This window comes from Equus quagga, chromosome 19 (assembly GCF_021613505.1).
Source record: "Equus quagga isolate Etosha38 chromosome 19, UCLA_HA_Equagga_1.0, whole genome shotgun sequence".
NCBI lineage: Eukaryota > Metazoa > Chordata > Mammalia > Perissodactyla > Equidae > Equus > Equus quagga.
In genome coordinates, this window is record NC_060285.1 from 8,168,102 (window position 1) to 8,191,450 (window position 23,349).

At 55.1% G+C, this 23,349-nt stretch overlaps 2 protein-coding genes across 6 annotated transcripts in view; one reads left to right on the top strand and one right to left on the bottom strand.

Moving 5' to 3' along the window:
- Positions 1-7,820: 7,820 nt before the first annotated feature.
- On the top strand, positions 7,821-17,484 carry PMM1 (phosphomannomutase 1). Of its 5 annotated transcripts, XM_046646334.1 has the most exons (10): positions 7,841-7,972; positions 9,933-10,070; positions 10,173-10,290; positions 10,672-11,519; positions 11,649-11,740; positions 11,978-12,077; positions 13,327-13,380; positions 15,440-15,515; positions 16,461-16,576; positions 16,955-17,483. In XM_046646334.1, exons 4-10 carry the CDS (start codon positions 11,334-11,336, stop codon positions 17,075-17,077), a joined length of 747 nt encoding a protein of 248 aa, XP_046502290.1. In that variant the 5' UTR covers positions 7,841-7,972; positions 9,933-10,070; positions 10,173-10,290; positions 10,672-11,333; the 3' UTR covers positions 17,078-17,483. The 5 variants fall into 5 exon arrangements, with proteins under 5 accessions (XP_046502287.1, XP_046502289.1, XP_046502288.1 ...); XM_046646331.1 differs by lacking the exon at positions 9,933-10,070 and having other exon boundaries at positions 7,821-7,972; positions 11,443-11,519; positions 16,955-17,484; XM_046646333.1 differs by lacking the exons at positions 9,933-10,070; positions 13,327-13,380 and having other exon boundaries at positions 7,821-7,972; positions 11,443-11,519.
- A 236-nt stretch (positions 17,485-17,720) lies between these two features.
- Positions 17,721-23,349, bottom strand: part of CSDC2 (cold shock domain containing C2) — a 15,832-nt gene continuing 10,203 nt past the window's right edge. Inside the window, exons 2-4 of the mRNA XM_046646336.1 lie at positions 21,393-21,691; positions 20,227-20,349; positions 17,721-19,675 (exon numbers count right to left, since the gene is read on the bottom strand). Of these exons, the coding sequence (XP_046502292.1) occupies positions 19,513-19,675; positions 20,227-20,349; positions 21,393-21,568 (462 nt within the window). The 5' untranslated portion in view covers positions 21,569-21,691 and the 3' untranslated portion in view covers positions 17,721-19,512. The remainder of the gene's footprint in view (positions 19,676-20,226; positions 20,350-21,392; positions 21,692-23,349) is intronic.

The window sequence follows — 23,349 nt, forward strand, 5'->3', positions numbered from 1 at the left end:
CCCCAGAGCGGCCCCCTCTCTCCCGTGGGTGCCTGTCTGAACGCTCCCACCAGCTGGGGCCCTCTCCAAGGGTAGGGCCCAGCTGGGATCACCGGAGTGCCCAGCACCCGGGACAGGGCTTGGCACAGAGCAGGCATATCTGAGTAAATCAGTCCACAGGTTCAGTCCTGGTGGGGCTGACACTGAGGGGGAGGGCAGGTCATAAAAAACCCTGGACTTGGATATGGACCCATCTGGATTGAGCCTCTCACTCAGATACTTTGATCAAGGCCTTCCCCTCCCTGAGCCTCAGTTCCTTCATTTGTAGAATGAAAACTGTGGGTCAGGGGGCTGGCCCCATGGCGTAGTGTTTAAGTTGGCATGCCCCGCTTCAGCAGTCCTGGGTTCACCAGTTCAGATCCCAGGCATGGACATACACGTAGCTCATCAAGCCATGCTGTGGCAGCATCCCACATACAAAATAGAGGGATATCAGCACAGATGTTAGCTCAGGGACAATCTTCCTCAAGCAAAAAGAGAAAGATTGGCAACAGATGTTAGCTCAGGGCCAGTCTTCTTCAGCAAAAACAAAAACACCCACTCTGGGTCAGATAGTCTCTCAGGCCCCTCTCAGCAGGACTCCTCTCCGCACCCCTGGGTGAGAGGTGAGGAGTGACTTGCCCAAGTTCTCACCATCCTAGGGCTAAGCCCTAACTGGAAGAGATCACGAACACCAGGTGCTGGGGGAGGGAGAGCCATCCCTGTCCCCACTGACTTTGGCTGAGGGAGCCCCAAGGGGGGGCCATACCAACCCAGCAACAGCCTCTACCCTCTGCAAAAACCACCTCTGAGCATGTGTCCTTCAGCTTGTTTAAATTCAATGGACTTGTTTATTGTGAAAGCAATGAAAGCACTGCAGGCATTTTGAAAAACGAGAAATAACAGCCAACATCCACAGTCTCCCCAACCTCCATCCAGTGACTGCCCCTGAACCAAGACAGAATTAAAACCAGCAACCAGCCTGGACTTGTTCTTCGCAGAGCCCCTTTAAGCACATCTTCTTCCGCGCAGCCCTCATCTTCCTGACAGCCCAGAGAGGCTGGCAGTGGAGGCCCCATTTATAGATGAGGAACAGGCTCAGAGAGTGGGAGGGACCTGCCCAAGGTCACCTGGCTAGGGAGGGGCAGCCCCAGGAACTGTCAGTCTGACTGTCCCCTCACTACACTGAGGCTGCCCCTTGGGCTAGGACTGCCCACTCTCAGAAGATCACACTCCAGGTAGGGAAAAAGAGGGTCAATAAGCCCCTATATTTACTCAGCAACACAATGACACTTGGCTTTCCACCAAGGGGCCAGGGAAAAGCATGGGCTTTAAGGGAACACAACTATGCAAATCCTGATTGTGCTGTGTGACCCTGGGAAGACCACTTCACCTCTCTGGTGTCAGTACCTACTTCTGGAAATTGAGTAGAAGAGTACTCACCTCAGAGGATTCTTGGCAAAAGTAAGCGAAATGCCCAGGTAGGAGCTACACTGCCCAAACCAAACACGGAAGTCAGTAACCTCCAAACTTCAGCCAGCTGTCTGGCCCACAAGAGTCCAGAGTCTTCCTTCCTGAGCAGTGTCCTGCCAGGCTGGAGTCTCAGGCCCCCTGCCTTCCGGCCTGGCTTCCTTTGGTGCTCTGGAAACATCCCTCTGCCAGTCCTCCCAGTCCCGGCTCCCCAGTCCTGCTGCTGGCTCTCCCCAGGGCTTCCCCAGGGCCCCATCTGAGCACCAGTTGCCAGGGATGAGCCTCCCTCTTAAAGGGACATACTATTGGCCACAAAGGCTACCCCATCTGGTCCTCAAGGGTCTGCGCCTCAAGGCAATTCACTTCCGCTCTCTGGGTTTCAGTGTCTTCTGGTCTGTGAAATGGGTCATGGTGAGAATTCAGGAAGAGACTATGAAAGATATTTGTAAGGAAATGAGTTCCCTCAGGTCTAAGGCATAGGTGTGCTATGGTCAGGAGCTGATCTTTGTCTTTGGAAAGGTGGACCCAACCCATAGGAGACAAAAACCTGTCCTGCCCTGTGGGGCCCTCCTACAGCTTCCAGATCCCAGCACCAGGGGTAGGGCCCAGGTATCTGCATTTAACCAGCTCCTAGGAATTCTATTTTTTTTTCTGAGGGAGATTAGCCCTGAGCTAACATCTGCCGCCAATCCTCCTCTTTTTTGCTGAGGAAGATTGGCCCTGAGATAACATCTGTGCCCATCTTCCTCTGCTTTATATGTGGGACACCTACCACAGCATGGCTTGCCAAGTAGTGCCATGTCTGCACCCGGGATCCCAACCAGCGAACCCCGGGCCACCGAAGCAGAGTGTGCACTTAACCGCTGTGCCACTGGGCCGGCCCCTAAGACTTTCTTTTTACATTCAGAATTTGTCCCATGCTTTCTTTCTTCCTTTCTAGTACTTTAGGACAAATTGATCTTCCTTAACCCAACAAACAAAAATAGTTCCATTCTTTATACCTTCTTTACTGGAGACATACATTTTAACTTCCTTGTATACAGAGCTATTTTTCTTATTAATTTCCAGTAGCTTTAATTACATATATTAATTAGAATTTTTAACCCTTACGGATCCTAGTAAAAACTAAAAAGGTAAGCAATTATGAATTATCTTTTATATTGGCATTCTAAACACTTCATAATTTCTAGAAACACATTACTTCATAGTAACAAAACACAAGGCGTGTTTACTAATAGACTCAGACATCCTCTAGCCTCTCTGCAATAAGCCAAAAGTAGATAAACTTAGACATGTTCAGCAATAATGTTTCAGTGTTCCATTCTATCCAAAAATGACCCGGATACTCAACAGATTTTTATCGTTTAAATTAACTTGGCCAAACTCTAAAGTTTTAAGTTACCAAAAAGAATTTGGAAGCTGTTTTTTACCCCAGGTATACAGGCCATAAAACATAATTATTGTATGCACAAACTCTTACCCATTTTTATCTATTTAAATCATTTATTTCCAACACTTATGTTCGGATTACCCACAAAAACTTCAGGAGACATTAAACAAAATTAGCTATCATTTAAAGCTGTTATTTTGCTGACAAATTTCTAACAGACAACGTGAGCTTATTTGGTCAGTAAAACCAGGCTACATGTCTGCATCATATCCAAATACTGACAATTCTGAGAACACGCCTATTTCAATCAAACCAACAAACTTAAACAAGCTTTCATTTACCAAAGGTTAATTCACATCATGTTAACTTGAAAGATATTGGGTTAATTTCTACTACATTTAGAATTTATGTAAGCGCTTACTTTAAGCCAATTAAACAGAGCCCTTAATTTTGGCCATACCATCCAGAGGTAAAATATCCCACACATGTGACATACATATAGACACACATACACAGAGTCTCCCCAGCTGTTGTTTTAAAAATTACTGCCAAAGCTCACCAGTTATGAATCCAAATTTTGTTTTCAGCCTTTTTACTAATATTTGTGGAGAAAACATTTAAGATGCTAGATTTTTTGGCAAGGGCACGCTTATGGCTGTTTTTTCCTTTTTCCCTTTTCTTTCTTCAGTCTTAGGAATTAGTGATGGGCTAGGTAGTCCCCAGAGGATTTGCAAGCTCTCTGAGAGAAGGGAAATGGGTGGAAGCGGAACCACCTCTAGAGCTGCTTTTCCAGCCTTACAAGGATTTCCCGAGGATGGTTGCTGTTGATTGCTCAGAAACTGGGTTGCAACTCAAATGACATTCTAGGTTGATCTACCTGTCCAACGACATCACTAAGGCACAGAGAAACCCCTCAAGTTTTCTCCATGATGCAGTTTCTAGGGCATAACCCATCCAATTGAAAGTGTTTCCAATTAGTTAAAATGTACCCAAAGGGTGAGTCTCTGGGTATGCTTGGGGTGTTCCCCATGGCAGTAAAGACAGTGTCCAACTGACAGCTGCTGGAGAAGGATGCAGAGCCCGACTGCAGCCATCAATATAGTTAAAAGATTTAGTCAAATCCCGCTCAGCCCGGGCACTTAGTCCCTGAGCCAGCACAAGGCGAGCCAGGGAGGCAAGAGGCAAAGGCCTAGAGCTGGCTGGGGGCTGGGGCTCCCAGCACCAGGGTTGAGAGTTAAGTCCCTGGCAAAAGGATTTCAAGTTTTCAATTTTACAGAAGGTCCAGGTTCTGCTCAGGTCCAGCCTGACCTTAACCTCAACTTGCTGACAACAGAGGAGGTGACAAATGAGACAGACAAAGAAAGGAAAAGAAGAGATCAGGCCTCGCCCTCATGGCCTCTTCCCAAGGATTATCAAGGGTCACACAACAGTTCCCATGCCGGGACACACAAACCCAGCAGGACAGTTCGCAGAATAAATCACAGGTCTCCTATCCTCACAACCGACTCAGTAGGCACCCAAAATACTCAATGAATCAACCGCCAAGAGAGGGCACCCCACTTAGGGTCGCTGGGAGGGGATCAGGCCCAGAAACCAGAGCGGGGGCTCCCAGGGGTGCAGCCTTTGACTCTTTAAAGATTCCTCATTTCTCGGTTGCAAAGCTCAAAAGGAACCCAAAATGGTCACTGTAACTTCAAGAGAAATGAAAGAAAAGGGTCCATTACCTTCAAATCCCCCCTGAGCCTAGGGCAGCATCCTACCCATTGGTCCTCCTGTGGGGTTCCTATAGCAAGGGGTGACAGGGCGTCCCCTGCATTGCATCCCTGTATATCTTCCCTATTATGCCTGGCAGTAATAGGTGCCTGGTGAATGGTCCCAGAGATAAAAGAAGAATAGAGATAAACAGTGAAGAATTTTCCACTGGTCTAGGGGACATTCTACTGAATGGCATCCTGGAGCCGTTCTCCCAAGAAGGGGTTCCCATACTCAACCGAAGGTTAGAGTTTGGTACTTTCCTTGAACTGGAGTCCCGATTGGGACTTTCCCACAGCTCAGAGTGTGGTGAGGAGCCAGAGGGAGGGATTCCAATCCAGCCTTAGGAAAAGAAGCCTGCCACGGGAGTCTTGGAGATTGGCGACCATCCTAATGACTTAAGTGGTCAACCTGTGCCCATGTAAAATTTATATATTAGAGACAGGATTAGGAAGGAATGGATAAATTCATTCTTCATCACCCTCGGGCTTAAGGTACTGATTTTCTTCAAGCTGAATGCCATGTTTTGCCCACAGAGAGGCCATGGGCAGCAAACGTGGATTCATACAGCTGTCCGAGAAGGTTCCCAATGAAGAAGTGAATTTAAATCCATCCTTGAAAAAAAGGAAGGCACAAGGAAGAAAAGTGCACTTACCAGAACTTTAGCTCACAAGCCAGTGAAGCAAGATCCCAGTACAGGCCCCCAGAAAAAATGACGTGGGCTCGGTGAGCCAAGGAGGCGAAAGAAAGATTTCTTGGACTCTCAAGGTCTAGTGTTAGAGCTCCTTTACTCAGAGACTAGCATGGAGGAGCATGGGGACAGGGCCCATGGGTGGTGAAGAGCTGCAAACATGGGTTGAGGGCAGGGCTAAATTTATGAGGCCTAGGTATGTGTGTTATTTCTTTACAAGACAAAGGAAAGATCATGTAAAAACGTCGTTAAAATGGTATCAGTGCAGGTGGGGTCCGGGTTATTGGGTGGTCCTATAACTTTGGATACAAATCAGGTCAGATCAGTTCAGGGCGTCCTGTGCTTCCTGGAGGATGATGTAGATTGGTCTGTAGGGCAGGATGCCTTGGGCTTCTCTCCCTGGGGCAGCCTTGATCTTCATCACTATTCATTTTGATTACTGAGCTTTTTGGTGTCCTCTTCAGTTTTCTTCCTGTGGCAAGTACCTCACCTTACCCAGCTCACCCCAGTCTCAGCCCTGCCGGCCTCCGAGGTGCTCTCTGCAGCCTTGGGCACATCCTTTTCCTTTTTCTTCACCAAGTGGAGACAATAAGACCTCCTAGAGCTGCTTTGGGAGTGAATGAAGATTTGTGGTCAACTGTCCAGTCTGATGGCTGGCACACAGTAAGGGATCACTAAATATCAGTTATTCCTATCTCCCTTCATGTTCCTTTCATGTGGGGATTACATCCCCATTATACAGATAAAGAAACTGAGGTCCAGTGAGGGAAGGAGGTCTCTCCAAGTCCTAATAGTTAGCAGGGAACAAACTGCAGGTCTCCTGACTCTGCCTCCAGTGATCTCCCCAGGGCACCGCAGCTCCCAAGACAGAAGCAAACAGGCCTATCACAAGCATTGTGCACAGCAGCGCCACTCTGTAGGTGTGTGGTTGTGTCTCTGTATCACCAAAACGGCCTGAGTTGATCACAGGCATCAGAACAAGGATGGTGGATGCAGCAAAAATGCCCACCCAAGCACAACCTCCAGCAGAAGGGCAACCCCTGGGAGCACAGAGGGAGGCAGACATGGGCCTTTGGCCCTGGCAGTATGGAAGCAGGAAGAAATCGAGAATCCTGGAGAACAGCAAGCTGCAGTCAATACATTTCCAAGGAGGGGAAGAACTTGAAATTCACCATAATACCAACACCCAGAGTCAGCCTGCTACTTATCCACCAAAATGGGATCATGCTTTTTCCGTTAAATATTCTACAACACAGATGTTTATGGCTTCACACCACTTCATTTATAGATGGACCATAGTTAATCTAACCAATCTCCAACTTTTTTCCTTTTCTTCTTTTTTTTTTTTTCTTCGAGGAAGACTAGCCCTGAGCTAACTACTGCCAGTCCTCCTCTTTTTGCTGAGCAAGACTGGCCCTGAGCTAACATTCCTGCCCATCTTCCTCTACTTTATATGTGGGACGCCTACCACAGCATGGCGTGCCAAGCGGTTCCATTTCCGCACCCCGGGATCTGAACCAGCAAACCCCGAGCCGCTGAGAAGCGGTATGTGCGCACTTAACCGCTGCACCACCAGGCCGGCCCCTTCTTATTTTCTAAAAGTTGAATTGCTGGCTCAAAAGTTCTGCACATTTTTAAGACTTTTGACAGGCAACAGCTGTTTAATCTCAAGCACATCTATAGAAATTCTCCTTTGGAGTGGGCCTGTCCTGTGCCAGGTACCATGCGGGCTCTTCTACGTTCAGTTTTTCTTTTCACATGCAAAGCAACCCTACAAGGTAGGTGGTGTTCTTCCCATTTCACAGATGGAGACACAAAGCCTCAGAGAGGTGAAGTGACTTGTCCAAAATCACATAGCCGTGGAACTGGGGAAACAACCTGGAACTGACTCCAAAGTCAACGTGATGGTTAAATAGTTGTTAGGAGAAGGATCCAGGAAGGTTTCTCAAAGGAGGTGGACCGTGAGCTGGGCCTCATGGGGTGGACAGAACGGCAGCAGGAGGAGTAAGAGTCTGGGAAGGCCAACTGGCAAAGTCCAGAGCTTGAGCAAAGGCTATCTGGAGATTTCTTAAAGCTCAAGATTTGTAGGGCAAAGGTATAGCGGGCAGGAGGTGAGTCAAGTAGTGACCGATGGCGGGCGGACACGGCCCGGGCTCTCTGAGTCCCGCCCTCGCCCCACCCGGCACTGCACTGCGGGTTCGAGGCCCTGCCCGCGTCCAGCCCCTCCTTGGCCAGATGCAATCAGAATCACCCCGCCAGAGTACCCATCTAGTCCCTCCCCGTTCCTCCGGGTTCTATGCCTCACTTTCCGCCTCAGTCTGGTTTGGGACCAGCAGGCGGAATGGGGCCGGGCTCTGCCCCGCCCTATGCCATGCCCCTTCTCCGCCTGGTGCAATGAGAATCAACCCCTCTCCCGCCAAGATGACGCACTGGCCCCGCCCCTCCGTTTGGCGCAATCCGGCCCGCCTGCCGGCCCCGCCCCCAGGCCCCACCCCATCTGGCGTCCTCCCGACGCGGCTCCGGCGGCCGCCTCCTGCGACTCTGCCCGGCGCTGAGCTGCAGCCATGGCGGTCGCCGCTGAGGGCGCCCGCAGGAAGGAGCGCGTCCTCTGCCTCTTTGACGTGGACGGGACCCTCACGCCCGCTCGCCAGGTAGGGCCCCGACGTTCGGAAGCTCCCATCGGGAGTGTCGCGCGGACGCCCCGAGGCGGAATGTGGCGCCTGCAGCGACGTGACCCCTGAATCCCCGGGACCGAGCGTGGGATGCCCTGGTACCCGGCCCCTCACTGCCTGGGGCCGCCTGCTGGGAGTGATGGGGATCCGGGCCCCCACGTCACAGCCCCCACGCGTCTGCGCCCACGTTCTGCCCCGGAGCGGCGGGACTGGGTCGGATTCTGGAGGGAGGAGGCTGCGAGCGGGGGCCTCGCTCCTCTCCCCAGCCCCAGGCTTCCACACGCCAAGGCCTGGCTCCGGGACGCCCCCGCCTCCCCAGCCCGGGCTCCCACCCCAGTTCAGCCCTAGGGCGCGCCGGTAGCCCTTGTGGTGCCAGACAGGGTCTGAGCGCACCCAAGCGTCAGAGTCGCCTTCTGGTGGGAGGCACGGGGTCTTGGAGCCATCCCGCTGACCTTTGCAGGCCTGCGCCGGCGTCTAGTTTCTCAAGCCCCTCCCCACTTTACCTCCCACCCCCTGTCATAGAGGGAGGGAGGGCTTCTGTATCTTTTCGGTTGAGTTTATGGGCTCTGCTCACCTGGAGGCCAGCGGCCTCGGGCCTAGTCTGGTCACAGTGAGGATACTGTGGCACAGGGAGCCTGGGAGTGCAGTTTCCTTCTAAAGGCATCTCACTGTGTTGATCCTCCAACGTCTGCTCCACACTCAGTTTTTCTCCCTTTGGATCTCAGCCAGGATGAGCCCCCAGACCCACGCTCACCAACTGGGTGCAAAGATCAGCAGGCCTCTTTCTTGCCCACCCTGAGGGTATTCCACCCTCCAGTCTGGGGCCCCCAGGACCAACAGGGGAATCTCCTGGAGCAGGGAGCCAGTAGGGTTGGGTTGCAAGGCAGAGGCTGATGGGAACCCAGGTCTTAGCCTCCCCTCTTAGGTCCTGAATGCCCCATCCCCTCCCCTGTGGGAGGGCCCTGGGGGCACAGGGAGGAATCAGGTCCCTCTGCCTTCCAGCTGCTCCCAGGGTCCTCAGGGATGGGAGGCAGAGGACAGTGGAGGGAGGGTGGCAGGGTCTAGGCACAGCCCCACCCTTCTCTCTCTGATCCTTTGCTCCACTAACCCAATAGCCTGAACCAGAGCAGTGTTACTGCTGTCCACCAGCCAGGCCCTGTCCTTAGCGCTTTTTAAAAGTTAATTTTTAATTATACGCATATTCATGAACACATTCCCTTGTAAGAATGAAAACAGAGAAGGCTAAAATCCCCTCTGACCACGTCAGGATTCCAGGCCTGGCCCCCTCCCCAAAGTTCTGTGGTTGCTTCCTGTGGCTTTCCAGACCTTTAGCCGAATCTGTTTGCCCAGAGGAAATATTAAGCATTGTTTAGTTTTGTTTTTAAATAAGGGATATCATACTGTATGTGCCTCCCTGCAACTTGCTTTTGACAATTGACAGCACGTCTGGGACTCTCCCATGTTGGAAGCACAGGCTTGCCTTATTCCGTGTAACCACAGTATAGCAGTTCAGAGCAGGCATGTGCCGTTCTCTGATTGACAAGCATATAAGTTGTTTGCAGTTTTTCACTGTTACAGACCCAAGGAACCTCCATGTACACCTGGGCAAGAGAAGTGGAAATTCTGGGTGAGAAGGCACATACATTTTAAGTTTTAATAGATCTTTCCGATTGCCCCCAAAGTGGCCGTACAGTGTACACTCTGACCGTAGCAGTTGAGCGGGCCTGTTTGCCCAACATCGTTGTCCACTCTAGAGGTCAGCTTTGAATATCTGAATGTTGGAAAACTTAGATTATAACTCATTAGTTTACGTTTCCTTAGTGGGGAATCCCTTCACCTGATCAGTCACCAGTGAATTACTTGTTCATTTCCAAGCTCTTTGGATGCACTGTCTCATTTAATCCTATGAGTAACCTCCACTCTGATCCCCATTTTCCAGATGGAACAGCTAAGGCAAAGAAAGGCAAAGCCATTTGCTCAAAATCATCCTACTCTTGAGGGACTTGAGCGAGAGTTTGAAACCAAGTGCATCTAATTTGACGTCTGGGTTCTAAACCTTAAAGTGCCTCAGATCCAGGTGGAACGTGGGCTCCCTGGGTTCTGAGTACTGATTGAGGGCTAAGTGGGGGTCCCAGACATGCTGCCAAGCAGAATCCTGTGCTTCTTCACCCCCCTGCAGAAAATTGACCCTGAGGTGGCTGCCTTCCTGCAGAAACTGCGAAGCAGGGTGCAGATCGGTGTGGTGGGTGGCTCCGACTACTCTAAGATTGCTGAGCAGCTGGGAGACGGGGACGAAGGTAGGAGGAGAGGGCCTGAGCCAGTTCCTTGTCGGGGTGCAAATGGAGGGAGTGAGGAGTTCAGGAGATCCCTGGACCACTGTGCCTTCAAAGACCCAGTCCTGCTTCTGGGATGTGGGAGGAATAGCCAGATGTTTCCCTTCCTGATTCAACACACGTTTAGTGAGCTCCTACCGTGTGCCAGGCTCTGTGCCAGGCTTTGGAGAGACAGCAGGTAACGAAGCAGGCAGAATCCTGTCCTTACATAGTTTACATTCTCAGTTCTCCCTGCTGAGTCTTGATTTCCTCATCTTCAAGTGGGCATAATCAATAATAGCTACCATTTTTGGAAATGACCACGCATTAACTTCCTTTCGTTTCATCCTCATAACCACATTTTAGGGTGGGCCTGATTATCCCATTTAAGAGAGGAGGATTCTGAAGTCACCCAGGAAGCTGTTTGGACCCAGAGCCCCTGTTCTCAGCTGAGTTCCTGGTCTCAGTTCATTTGAGGCAAATGCCTCCAGTTCTTCCAACCAGAAACTTCCATGACTTTTCCCTTTCCCCACCCCCTTGTTCATTCCATCATTGAGTCCAGAAATATTTCCCTTTGCATGCATGTCTCCATCTCCACCGCCCCGCCACTGTCCAGGTGATCGAGCCCTCCCACCTGGGCCCCGCACCAGCCTCCCGGCTGTGCTCCCTGCACCTCCTCACTCCCGCCCACTCATGCCACTTGTGGCAGCCAGAGCTGAAAACTTCCGCATGCAACCAGCCTTGAGAACGCGGTGATGGAAGCCGTAAAACAAAACGGAAGCCCCTGTACAGAGGAGCTGAGGGAGCACAGAGCAGAAACGACACCCTCTGCCGGGGAGTCCTGGGAGGCTTCCAGAGGAGAGAGCTGGATCGTGGAGGAGGAGTGGAGCGGGGAGCGGAGGGGAGGGGTTACAGGCAGAAGGACCTGCATAAGCAAAGACCCAGAGGTGTGACTGGCTTGTTTGTTTGTAAAAAACCAAAGCTGCAGAAGGAGAGGAGGCTGGAAAAGTAGGTTCAGGGTGGAACTCATGCCTTTGAAGGCCAAACCAAGGAGAGTGGGCTTCATCTCTCTCCTTGGCTCTGGGTACCTGGTCTCATGCTCTTTCTTTCTCCCCTGGCTGCTACATGGCCCTGAAGTCATCGAGAATTTCGATTATGTGTTTGCTGAGAATGGGACGGTGCAGTATAAGCATGGTCGACTGCTCTCCAAGCAGGTCAGTGCCCCCCAGGGCATTAGCCTGGGACAGTTTTCCACAGGGGGACAGTCTGTGGGTGCCTTCTGTCCTGGGCTGGGGAAGGGGCGCCGTGCCCACCACACTCAGAGCCATGCGTTTCTTGCCCAGACCATCCAGAACCACCTGGGGGAGGAACTGCTACAGGACCTCATCAACTTCTGCCTCCGCTACATGGCCCTGCTCAGACTGCCCAAGAAGCGGTGAGATGCCACCTAGCCCGTGTCCAGCCCCTCCTCCCAACCCTAGGCCTGAGGGAGGAAAGGGGCGGGTCTCAGGTGGAACCTGGAGATGCATGAACCCTGGTTTATTGGTGGGTGGATCCCTGTTCCCTGTGAAGTCCCAGGAGGCTATGGTCTCAGACAGGGCTGGATTTAAATTCAGGGTGATTCTCCTTCTCTTTGGCTCCCTCCTCTCCCTCCCACTTCCATCACCACCAGCGGAACTTTCATCGAGTTCCGGAATGGCATGCTGAACATCTCGCCCATCGGCCGGAGCTGTACCCTGGAGGAGCGAATCGAGTTCTCCGAGCTGGACAAGGTGCCACCAACTGTGCAACCTTAGGCTGTAGGACCTCAGTCACTCAACCTCTCTGAGCCTTTATTTTCTCACCAGTGAAATGTATTGATGGTGGGCGGTGTTCTGTTTCAACCCATACCCTTTTGGACACCTACCGTATGCCCTGGTTGTAGACATTTCTGCATCTGTCCAACACTGCTGGTTTCCCTCCCTTGGTGACCAGCACCACCAGCACCTGCTTATCTAAGCCAACACCTAGGGCATCATTTCCACCTCCCCACCCACATAGGGTCCAACGGTAATTCCTACTGATGGAGCCTCCAGGGCTGGTTTCAGATCTGTTCGCCTGTGTGTGTCTCCCTCCCACCCTGATAAAACTTGCCAGTCTGTTCTGCTGCAGTGCCATTGAGAACCTTTAAAGCACATCTGCCCTGTCTGCTCCCTGCTTGAGTCCTTCCATGGCTCCCCTTGACAACTGGACACTGTTGCAGCCCCCTCCCGTGGTGCCCCTGCCCTGAGGGGTCTGCCTGGTTCAAGCCCATCCCTTGAACTTCTCCCTGTGCATCTGTTCTTAGAGCATCCCAAGGTCCCCGTCGCCTTTGAATGTGCTGCCCCTGCTAAACCTTGACGTGCGTTTTGCTTGTCGTCCCCACCGCCCGCCGCCTCCCTCTCAGGGATGGAGGAGTCCAGCCAGCCAACCTTTTCACGCTGACCCGTGTCCATCCTGCTCTCTCACCTGACCTTCTGCTCTCCCCTTTCCTCTCTCTGCTGCAGCCACGTCATCCTTGCTGACTCTAGAGATGGCAGACTGTTTCCCACTTCAGGGCTGTCCCTTCTGCCCCAAACACAGTGCCCTCTGACACAGCTCATCCTCTCACCTCCTTCACATCTGCTCAGATGCCACCTTCTCAGTGGGCCTCCTCTGGGCATTGCAGTTCACGTTGTACCCCTTGCACCTCCCGCTCCTCACCTCTGTGTTATTTCTCCCCAGCAGCCATCGCCACCCTCTGATACCCTTATGACCTATTTTTAAATCGTGGTTAGTGTTTGGTTCCTCCAGCAAAGCTATAGGTTCCTTAGGGCCGGGATTTCTGTGGCTCTTCATTGATGGGTCCCCTCTGCCCAACACATGGCTGATACATAGCAAGTGCTCAAGAAATACTTGTGCATGAATGACATAGGTGGTAGAATGCCCATTTTATGAATGAAGGAACTGAGGCTCAGAGAGGGGAAGTGACTTGCCCAAGGTCACACAGGAAATTGGTTGCAGAGCAAACGTTTGAACTTCAGACTCCGCCTGCTGCCCTCTGATGCTTCCCTGAGGGTGAGTGGGACTCTTAGTGACACCTCCTGATTCACTGACCCCCACCCCCACTCCCACCCTGTGCCCCAAGGCTTAGAGTAGGCAATGCCACAGGCATGGAGACTTTTCTGGTTGGAGTGGTTAAGACTGACCCTTGGCAGCAAACCCCCTCCCACACACAATGGAGAGGGGGCTCTTCTCAGGCCACCCCAGTTTCCAGTCCCAGCTCCACCTCCTACTTGCCAAATAACCTGGAAAAGTGGCCTCACCACTGTGCCTCTGTTTTCTCATCTGTGAGGTAGGGGCAGTCATGGTTCCGTCTCATGGGCTGTGATGAGGGCTGGGCCAGTGGAGTCTGCACACACTGACTCCTCCCACTGCCCCCAGGGTCTTCTCTTGTCTTTTTGGTTCTTGTCCACCCCGTTCTGGTTTTGGAGAAGAGCGTGAGCCTCCTGGTCTGTGCCCTACACTGGTCCAGATCCCATGCCAGCGCTTTACTCTCCTTCAGTCCCTCAAACCTGAGGATGGGTAGTCCCGTTCCGTTGATGAGGACACTGAGGCCGCAGGGTAAGTGACCAGCTCGAGGTCACAGTGCTGGTCCCTGCTGAGGCTGGACTTGGCACGTGGGGCTGTCCAGTGACCAGCCTGGTTCTCCAGAGACAGAAGGTACAGCCATCCTGGGCCATGTGGGAACATTTATTCAGCACTTGGGGCACCCTTAGCTCTAACCCTGGGCCAACAGAGTGGCCTCTGGCGGGGACTCTGGCCTCCCTGGGGGCCCACCTGCCTGCTAAGAGGGCAAGGCCAAGGCTGGCAGGGGGCTCACATCCCTCATCTCTGCTTTTCCGTGAGAGGGAGGCAGGCAGGGGTCATTCACTACTCCTCCATCCTTTAGCCCAGGAAATAGGCTCAGAGAAGTCAGGTGATTTGCCGATGGTCACACGGCCAGGAATCACAGCAGCCAGGCCGGGAAGACAGGCCGCCTGCCTTTGTATCTCAGGCTGAGTCATCTGGCTTTATAGCTCGTATCCTCTCTGGAGCACTTCTGTTGGCTCCGAACTGCTGGCTACCACCCGCCTTTCCATTCCAGTCCTACCAACTCTGACTGACTAAAACTCAGCACTAGGCATTCCACTCCACTCTCATGCTCCAAAATCCTCAGTGGATCTTGGTCCCCCAGGATGTGTCCAAACTCCCCAGCTGGCCTCCAGGCCCTCTGTGAGCTGCTCATCCTGCCGAGCTCTCACTCCCACTTTGGCCGCATCCAGACTGCCCGCTCCGTACCTGGGCCACAGTGAGCCTGCGCTGAGTCAGCCATCTGCTCCTGTGGCGCTGGCCCCCGTTAGCACGGCAACCGACTCGGGTACCCCTCCAGGCCGGCCATGGCTGTTCCCCTCTGTGGCCTCCTCAGGGCCAGGCTAGTGAGTAAACGTTCCTTGCTCCGTGTTTATAGAGATGCTGCAGACTTCAAGGTCCTGCCCAGAGGGCCAGGGGCCAGGGACTCCTGGGTACTGCTGAGTCCCCCAGCCCAGACAGCCCCCTGCCCAGAGGAGGTGCTCAGCAAACGCACGTCGTCGCTGCATGGTTGGTGCTGTGGCTGCACCAGGGCTCCTGCTGACCTCTCTGAGCACTCACTGCCGCTTCTTCACAGGTCTCCCGTGCTCTTGGCTCCTCGTGCTCATTTCTGGAGTCTGAGCCATGGTTTGCTGCATTGAGCTGGGCTGAGCCCTGCCCTGAGGTAGATGCTGGGACTTGGGACTCAGACTCTCCCCTCCCCGAGACTTCCCTCCTCAAGCCTCTACTCCAAGCCCTGCTCCAGAACACCCCGTCCACACCCCCGTTGGCAGGATCTGGCACTGAGTTCGTCACGGACCTTCTGGATTTAGGCCCTGGCTCTGCCACTAAGGCTGGGTCACCTTGAACAAGGCACAGCCCCTCTCTGAGCCTCAGTTTCCTCATCTGTAAGGTGGGGGTCATGTTCTCCGCCGGAAGACTTAGTGAGCTGACACAAGTTGTGTGCCCAGCACAGGGCCCGGCACACAGCAGCCCTCTGACCCTCCGTCTGTCCTCCCTTCTGCAGAAGGAGAAGATCCGGGAGAAGTTCGTGGAAGCCCTGGAAACAGAGTTTGCCGGCAAAGGGCTGAGGTTCTCCCGAGGTGAGTCTACTCGCAGAGGGCCTCAGAGGCCTGGCCCAGGGGCCCACCCCGGGCCTCTGTGCTCGGACCCCCTCCCCTTCCCAAGGCCAGGCTGCACTCCCCAGCATCTTTGAAGACCCCTCCCGCCCCTCGGCACAGCAGGGCAGGCTGAGCCCAGGCAGGCAGGGACTCAGTACGTTACAGGGCCCCCAGGCTTCCACCTAAACCCCGTCCACGCCCTGCTGCCCAGCCAGTTGCTCAGGCCACAAACCAGTCTCCCTTGAGCATCTCCCTCACCCCTTCCCAAGTCCAGTCTACCAGCAAGTCCTAGGGCCCTATGTCCAGGACGCTTCTGGAATCCGACCATTGCTCACACCTCCACTGCCAGCAGCCCCACCCCAGGCTCCAGCTAACTCCAACGCAGCTGGTCTCCCACTGCCACCTCGTCCTCCAGTCCATTCGCCATGGTGCCCAGAGGGATCCTTACAGAACAGACCATGTCACACCCCTGCTCACAGCTCTCCAGAGGCTCCTCCTCACGCTTCTGCTGAAACCCTGGGCCCCAGGGCCTGTATGCCCTCTCCCAGCCTTCTCTGTGCTGGGACATGCCACGCCCTTCCCTGCCTTGGGGACTGTACTTGCTGTGCCAGAGCCTGGAACTCTGTTCCCCAGCCATCGCCACTCTGGCTCAGGCCTCGGCTCGGTGTCACCCCCTCGGAGAGGTCTTCTCTGATCATACTGACTGTGGGGCTCCCCTCCCCCACCCCTTTGACTTGTATGCTCTGCGGTGGTCTGATCTGTTCACCGCCTGTGATCCCCCTGGATTGTAACTCCCATGATCCTGAGTCTGTGCCCTGTTGTGTGCCTGGCTCTAAGTAGGCATTCAAGGGTTGTCGAATGAATAAATGAACGAAGGCCCTTGCCCAAGCCCACCCAGCGAGTCGCCCCTCTGTCTGCCCCCCGCAGGAGGCATGATCAGCTTTGATGTCTTCCCTGAGGGCTGGGACAAGCGCTACTGCCTGGACAGCCTAGACCAGGACAGCTTCGACACCATCCACTTCTTTGGGAATGAGACCAGCCCCGTGAGTGTGGCTCAACCCAGTCCCTCCCACCCAAAGTCCCCCCCAGGTCAAGGCCAGGACACAGGGCGACAGAATAGTCCTCCTGGGAGACTCCCAGAAACAGCCAGTGCTCTCCAGCCCCATTACACAGATTGGAAGGCTAGGGCCCAGAGCTGGCTGGACACTTGCGGCATGTCACACAGCAAGTCAGGGCAGATCTGGTGAAGGCTGAGAAGGTGGGCTTCCTGGTGGTTCTAAGGGGGTAGGAGGAGGGGCAGCTCTGTAGCAGCCAGTGTAGCCAGGGTGCCCCATGTCCGGTGGCTGCTGGGCCCCAACCCTGGGAACCTCTTCGAGGCACCACCTATCTATGTGCCTTCTCTGCTTTTCCTCTGTGTGCAGGGTGGGAATGACTTCGAGATCTACGCTGACCCCCGGACCGTCGGCCACAGTGTGGTCTCCCCTCAGGACACAGTACAACGATGCCGCGAGATCTTTTTCCCAGAGACAGCCCACGAGGCATGACCACAGCCATATCGGCCCCTCAGGACTTCCAGAGAGCTCCGTCCAGGCCTAAAGAAAGCCCCTGGCCCTGGCATTGGGCCGGGTAGCCGGGCCCCAGGATGCCTGCCTCGTGTTACCTGCTGCAAGGCCCACCTTGATATTCCCAGGGTCTGTGTGGACGACTACCCCCAGCCAGTCCGTCCCTCATGGAACTGGCTCCGTCCTTCACCCCGATGGCCCTGGCTACTGCTGCTGCTTGTATTTCTGAACAGGACAGGGTCCTGTCTACTTGGGGAGGAGGCGTGTGCGAGTGCTGGGACGAGATGGCGCCCGCCCTGCCTGCCGGGCCCAGATGGGATGCAGAGCAGTGGGGAAGGTGCAAATGGCGAGAACTTTATCTCACGAATATTAAAGTTCCCGGAACAAGGTATGGCGTCAAACCCTTCTGAATGCATAGTCAGACCCAGTCACAGATGCTGTTACAGCCACCACTTTGCAGATGAGGAAACAGGCACAGATGGCAAGGACTTGCTGTAGGTCACACAGGAAGGCTTTGACTCGGTCAAAGAGGGTAGGCCATTGAAGCCCCCAACAAGGGCTGGTTTGGGGCGTCCTCCCCCAGCCCCTTCCCCCAGGACCCAGACGGACAGAGGCAGCTCTGGGCCAGGCTGAGTCACAGTTGAGGGTTTATTGCCAGTGTTAGGAAGGATGGGGCCGTCTGGGTGGCTGGGGTCTCAGGAGGAGTTCTGACTGGACACTGCGGGGCTGTGAGCAAGGAGGGGCGCTGGTGCCCCTCTGCCACCCCCGGCAGCCCAGGGCTGACGTTACTACATCGTACCTCCTGACTAGTGCCTAAAACAGGGACCTACTCACAGGAGGGGGTCTTGGGGGGCTCCCAGCAGTTAACCTGCACCAAGGAGGCCAGGGGGTCCTCAGGGGAAAGCCCTCAGGCCTTACTGGAGTAGACCCAGCCCAGAGTGGGGCATCAGGCTGGGCCATTCTCAGTTTTGGGGGGCTGGTCAGCACATCTCAGCAACTCTGGGCTCCCAGCCTCTGGTCGGGGACTGGGGCAGGGGTGGGATGTACATCTGATGCACAGCTGATCTCTACCTGGGACCTTGGGGCACCTACAGAGCCAGGGATCCTCCTGACAGTCAGTGATCTCCTCATCCTGGGCATCTGAGCCCCCAGTTTTACTCACAGACTGGGTCACCTAAGGGTCACTGTCCCTGGCAGGCCCTCTCTTCAACCTCGTTTCTCCCCCTGTCAGGTGATGCGTTCTATGGAAGGGAGTATGGTGGTTCAGAGGGGCTAGACGCTGGCCCTCCTTCCTGGCCTCCCAGGCTAGGCCAACCCCCCACCCAAGAGTGAATGCAGACAGAGACACACACACACACACATCTTAAGGGACAGACAAGATAGGGACCACACCTCAGCCACTGGCCTGTTGGGGGCCAGTGGGAGCCGCAATCTCGCAGCTTTGAGAAGAGGGTCCAGCAAAGGGGCTGCAGGGCTGGTGGGCTCCCAAACTGAGAGCCGTCCTTGTGAGTGCCCTTGCCTGGCTGTGTGTCCATCCATCACTGGGGCCTCAGCAGCCGTTGTGGCTGAGTACTGGCAGAGCATCAGTGGGGTCTGAGTCAGCAAAGGAGATGGCTCCATCCAGGCTGGGGGAGACGGGCTCCAACCCTCTGGTGGAGGCAGCACAGCCCAGGGAAGGGGACATGGCCTCAGTTTGGGGTTCACAGAGCCATTGCCAGGCCAAGGAGGAGGGACTGTGGCCGGCAAAACTGGAGTCCCCAAACTGCCTTCTGCCCCCAGGCCCCTCTTCCTGCCTCTCCTGTGTGCTGAGAGGAGAGGAGGAAGACTGGGCCATGGAGCGGGGAGGGGTCTGTCTGCCTCCACATTTTGCCCTCTTCCCCTGCCAAAGGCTAGGAGGCCACCCCAAAGCCCTCACTGGCCTGGCTTCTGGGGTAGGGGGTCCAGGCCACAGTGGGAGACCTGGCCCAGAGTGGGAGGTGTAAGGAGCACAAGCAGAGTCTGGTCCCCAGGCCAGGTCTGGGGCCGAGGCGGCGGGGCAAGCTTGTACAGGCAGGGGACCCACTGGTGCCCCCTGCCTCCCAGCCCCAGGCCTGATGCAGGCATCAGAGGCTCAGTGGACATGTGGATGGGTGGGCAGGAGGTGAGAGGGTCCTGTGGTGTGTGGTAGGGGGAAGGATGGAGAGCAGACAACCCGAGAAGGCGGGTCTAGTGGCCTCCCCGTCAGTCCAGCTCACACAACAGTCACAGGTCATGGGGTGGATGGAGGCACATGCTCACGGCCACAAGCACAGACAGACAGACAGATGTGCACACTGAGGCCACTGGGTTAGCCAGTGCAGTGGGGCACAGAGCCAGCTGCCACTTGTCCTCCCTATGTGGCTCCCCCAACCCGGCGGCCGGCACGTGAGCCACCCAGCCTAGGAGCCCACGACCTGGCCCGACCACGTCTCGTGGGGAGTGTGTGGGGCCAGCTGGGTAAGCACCACCTCCACGGCCTGGAACTTCTGGTTCTTGGGCGGGATGGGGCACATCTTGTAGGTCACCTCGTCGCCTTCCACTGGCACGTACTCCCCCTCGATGCTGGTGGGCAGGAGAGGGGCATCAGCCCAGCGGCAGGCCCCGCTCCCCCGACACCCGCTGCGGCCTGGCCTGATGGTGGCCCAGCCCTGGGCCTAGCTAGGCCGGGAGCCTGGGCCAGCCTCCCTTCTCAGAGCCTCAGCTCTCTCATCTGTAAAATGGGAATCAACAGTCCCTTCCTCTGTGTTGTTTGGGGACTGAGTGAGATGGGAGAGGGCGCAGGGAGTTCTCTGAGGCTTAGAAAAGCCCACTGACCTCCCCAGCTCATGCCTGGCGTTAGGGCTGGGGGCTGTCCCGGCCCTCTCAGCCCCCGTGATGCTGAGACAGCGTCCCAGGGCTCGGTCAGTGGTTCCTGGGGCTTCTGGGGTCTGAGTGCCCCCTCCCCACCTGGCCCCAGCCCACCTCCTTCCACTTGCCCTCAGCCCATACTGAGAGGAAGAGACCGGTGCCAGAACACAGAGCTCAGCCAGTGAGGGGAGAGGCGTGTCCTGAGGCACTGCTGGGGACCCTACAGCAGGTGCCCAGCCCTGAATGGGGAGGCGAGAGGGACTCACTCAGACACGTGCACGAAGATGTCCTCGGACCCGTTCTCGGGGGTGATGAAGCCGTGGCCCTGTGAGCGTGAGAACTGCTTGCAGACGCCCTTGAACACGGGGCCAGCCGAGGCACGGGCTGTCCTGAGGATAGGGTAGGGGGGTTGGAGTTGTGGCCTGGGGAGCCCCCCTCCCTGGACCCCCCCCAGCCCTTCTGGGCCCTGCCTGTGGAGCCTGCCTCAGGGCTCTGGGAAACCCTCCCCAGGCCCCAAACCACACACAGTTACACCAGCTTAGTCCTCTCATCCCGTTCGACAGATAAGGAGACTGGGGCCCAGAGAGGGGAACTGGTTCTCTCAGGGCACACAGCAAGTGGGTCTCCTGACTCCCAGTCAGAGCCCCTGTCTCTGCACAGCACCCTCCCCCCGAGGTAGTTCGGGCTTACATGGATTCCTGCTGAAAGATTTCTGAGTGAAAAATGTCCAACCTAGGCTTAAATACCTCCCGAAATGGGGAGCTCACTATCTCCAGAAGCAGTGATATCCTATTCACTCATTTGTCATCATCCGTTCATTCATCGTTTATTAGGCATCTGCTCCGTACCTCGCCTTGAGTTGGACACAGAGAAGAATCAGCACTTACCACCAGAAACTCCTGCTTTGGCCGAGCCAAGTCAGTCTCCCTGCGGCTCCCACAAACCCTCTCCCCCATTTGATCCCACCTGGTAACCTACCCCAAAGGCCCAGGGCTGGTCTCCCTCCAGCCTGCCCACCCCGCGCCAAAGGTCAGCCCCGTGCTTCAGCTTTTGCCCAGGCTGTTCCATCGGCTCAGAACCTCAGCTTCCTCCTTCACTGATACATCTTCCAAACTCATCATCTTCCCCGATGGCCAAGGCTGGGTCCTCCCCCCAACCCTGCCTGGTGGTAGTGAATGCTGGACAAATTCCCTCTGGCCTGTAAGCAGCCCACAGGCTGAGACTTTGTCCTATTCATCCTTTGTCAGGAGCTCGATAAATCTTTGTAGAATGAATGAATGAATGAACACTTGCAGTTACTGGAAGGTCCATACACAGCTCCCCTGTCCTCGAGTGAGGATAACGGGTTGGAGAAGGATGGGGCTGAGCAAGCTGGGCCTGGAGCCCTGTTCTGGGGAAAGCACTGGGACCCGGGCGAGGGGCAGGTACTCACGCTGAATATGTCCTGGTCCGTTTGGTGGGCAGGGGACTGGGCAGGTCCCGAGATGAGACACTGCCCCTCTCCCAGACCCTGCTGCCCTCCCGGTGGAAGGGGAAGGTGGGCCAGACAGGGGACTTGGGAGAGTGGAGTGGGGGCACGACCGGGGGCGATGTGGGCTCCGAAGTCATGGCAGTGCCAGCAGGAGAGCCTGGCGGGCTCCCCGGCGCAGGGGCCGGCAAAGGGCTTGGGCGTCCTTGCGGGCAGGGCCCGGCCTGGCCCTGCTCGGCGGCCTCACCAGCCACAGGCTCCGTCTGGAAGGAGGAGAGAGATACAGGTGAGTGTGGTCTCGGGTGGGCCCCTTCTGGACAGTGCGCATAAGTCTGGAGGGCGGGGCCTGCCTACCACTCCTCACAGAGCGACTTCAGGCCACTCACAGCCCCTCCCCGACTCAGTGTCCTCACCAGAAGGACAAAACCATCTGTGACCTTGCTATGGGCTGAAATGTGTCCTCAAAAATTCCTGTGTTGAAGTCCTAACCCCTAATGTGCTGGTGTTTGGAGGTGGGGCCTTTGAGGGTCCAGGTCATCTGGTCAGGTTAGGGGGGCCCCCATGATGGGAATAGAGCCCCGGGGATGAGAAGAGACCCCGGCGAGGTGGCTCCCTCTCTCCCTGCCATGTGTCAACACAGCAAGAAGGGGGCTCTTACTGACCACGCTGGCCCCTGATGTGGCCTGCCAGCCTCCAGAGCTGTGAGAGTAAATGGCTGTTGTGTAAGCCCCCAGTCTGTGGGATCCTGCCCAAGCTAAGACTAACCTAAAAGTTCTTCCAACTCGAAGTTCAATTCTCTAACTCCGGGGGCCTGGGAGGCGGGATGGGTAAAGTGGTCAATGACGATCTGGAACATAGTTTGGCACGAGCGTTAGCCGTTTCAAATCTACAGACCTGGGTTCGAATCTCAGCTTTGTCATCTATAACTCGGTGACCTCAAGCAAGCTACTCAACAGCTCCAACCTGGGGGGTGGGAGGGCAGGCTCCAGACCTAGATGGCCTGGTTTTGAATGCTGGCTGCTCTGCCTACCAGCTTTGCAGCCTTGGTCAACCCTCTTAACCTTTGACTCAGTTTCCTGCTCTGTAAAATGGGAATAGCATTGGTCTTTATTTCATAGAGAGGTTGCTGTAAGGATTAAATGACTTTCTACATGTTTAGAACAGGACCAGTTCATGGTGATTGCTTGGGAATCTTGACGATTTTTTCTTAGCCCCAGTTTCCTTGTCTCTCAAATGAGGCCGAGAATACTTACCGTGCAAAGTAGCCAAGAAGTCAATGATTTAGTATGAGTGACACCATCTGGGTATCTCGTAGATACCCAATAAATTTCTATTATCAATGGTAATCAATAGAAAGTCCCATGTCAGTAGCTCAGTGCCTGGATGACCTTGAAAACATTCACACTATATTTTCCTCTACTGAGGAAGAGAACAGAGTTCCCGCACCGTGTGCTCACCCACCCTCCCTCCACGCAGGGGTTAGGAAGTTTTAGACCCCAAGAGGCGTTGCTGTGGAAGCCTGGAGAGGTAGTGAGCCTGGGGCCCATGGGCTGCACAGCGGGGCTGGGCAGGATGCCTAGACCCCGGAAGCTCCAGCCCTGATGCGTGTTAGCTGCTGGCCTTGGGGAGTACTTCTCCTAGCCTCAGTTTACTCCTCTGTACAATGGAGCTGATAGACCCTGTCTGGCTCCCTCACGGGCCATGGGGAGGCTTGGCTAAGCCTGGGCATATACAAAAGTTCCCACAGTCCACGGTCATATAGGAATGGGGGCGACATGTTCTCCACCTCCTCACCCCAATTCCTCCACTCCCCCAGCCCCTCACCCAAAGGCCCTGGGGTGAGAGGCAAGTCCCTGAGCTGCAAGTCTGTTTCTAGGCTCCATCTTGTCGTCACCCCCTACCACCAAGCCTAGAATTTCCA

What these genes read in the sequence shown, in the direction of transcription:
- PMM1 (XM_046646331.1), top strand. Translation starts at nt 7,886, where the DNA reads ATGGCGGTCGCCGCTGAGGGCGCCCGCAGGAAGGAGCGCGTCCTCTGC. An exon ending in CCCTCACGCCCGCTCGCCAG is followed by an intron (nt 7,973 to 10,172) that starts GTAGGGCCCCGA and finishes ACCCCCCTGCAG; the next exon opens with AAAATTGACCCTGAGGTGGC. An exon ending in GTCGACTGCTCTCCAAGCAG is followed by an intron (nt 11,520 to 11,648) that starts GTCAGTGCCCCC and finishes TTTCTTGCCCAG; the next exon opens with ACCATCCAGAACCACCTGGG.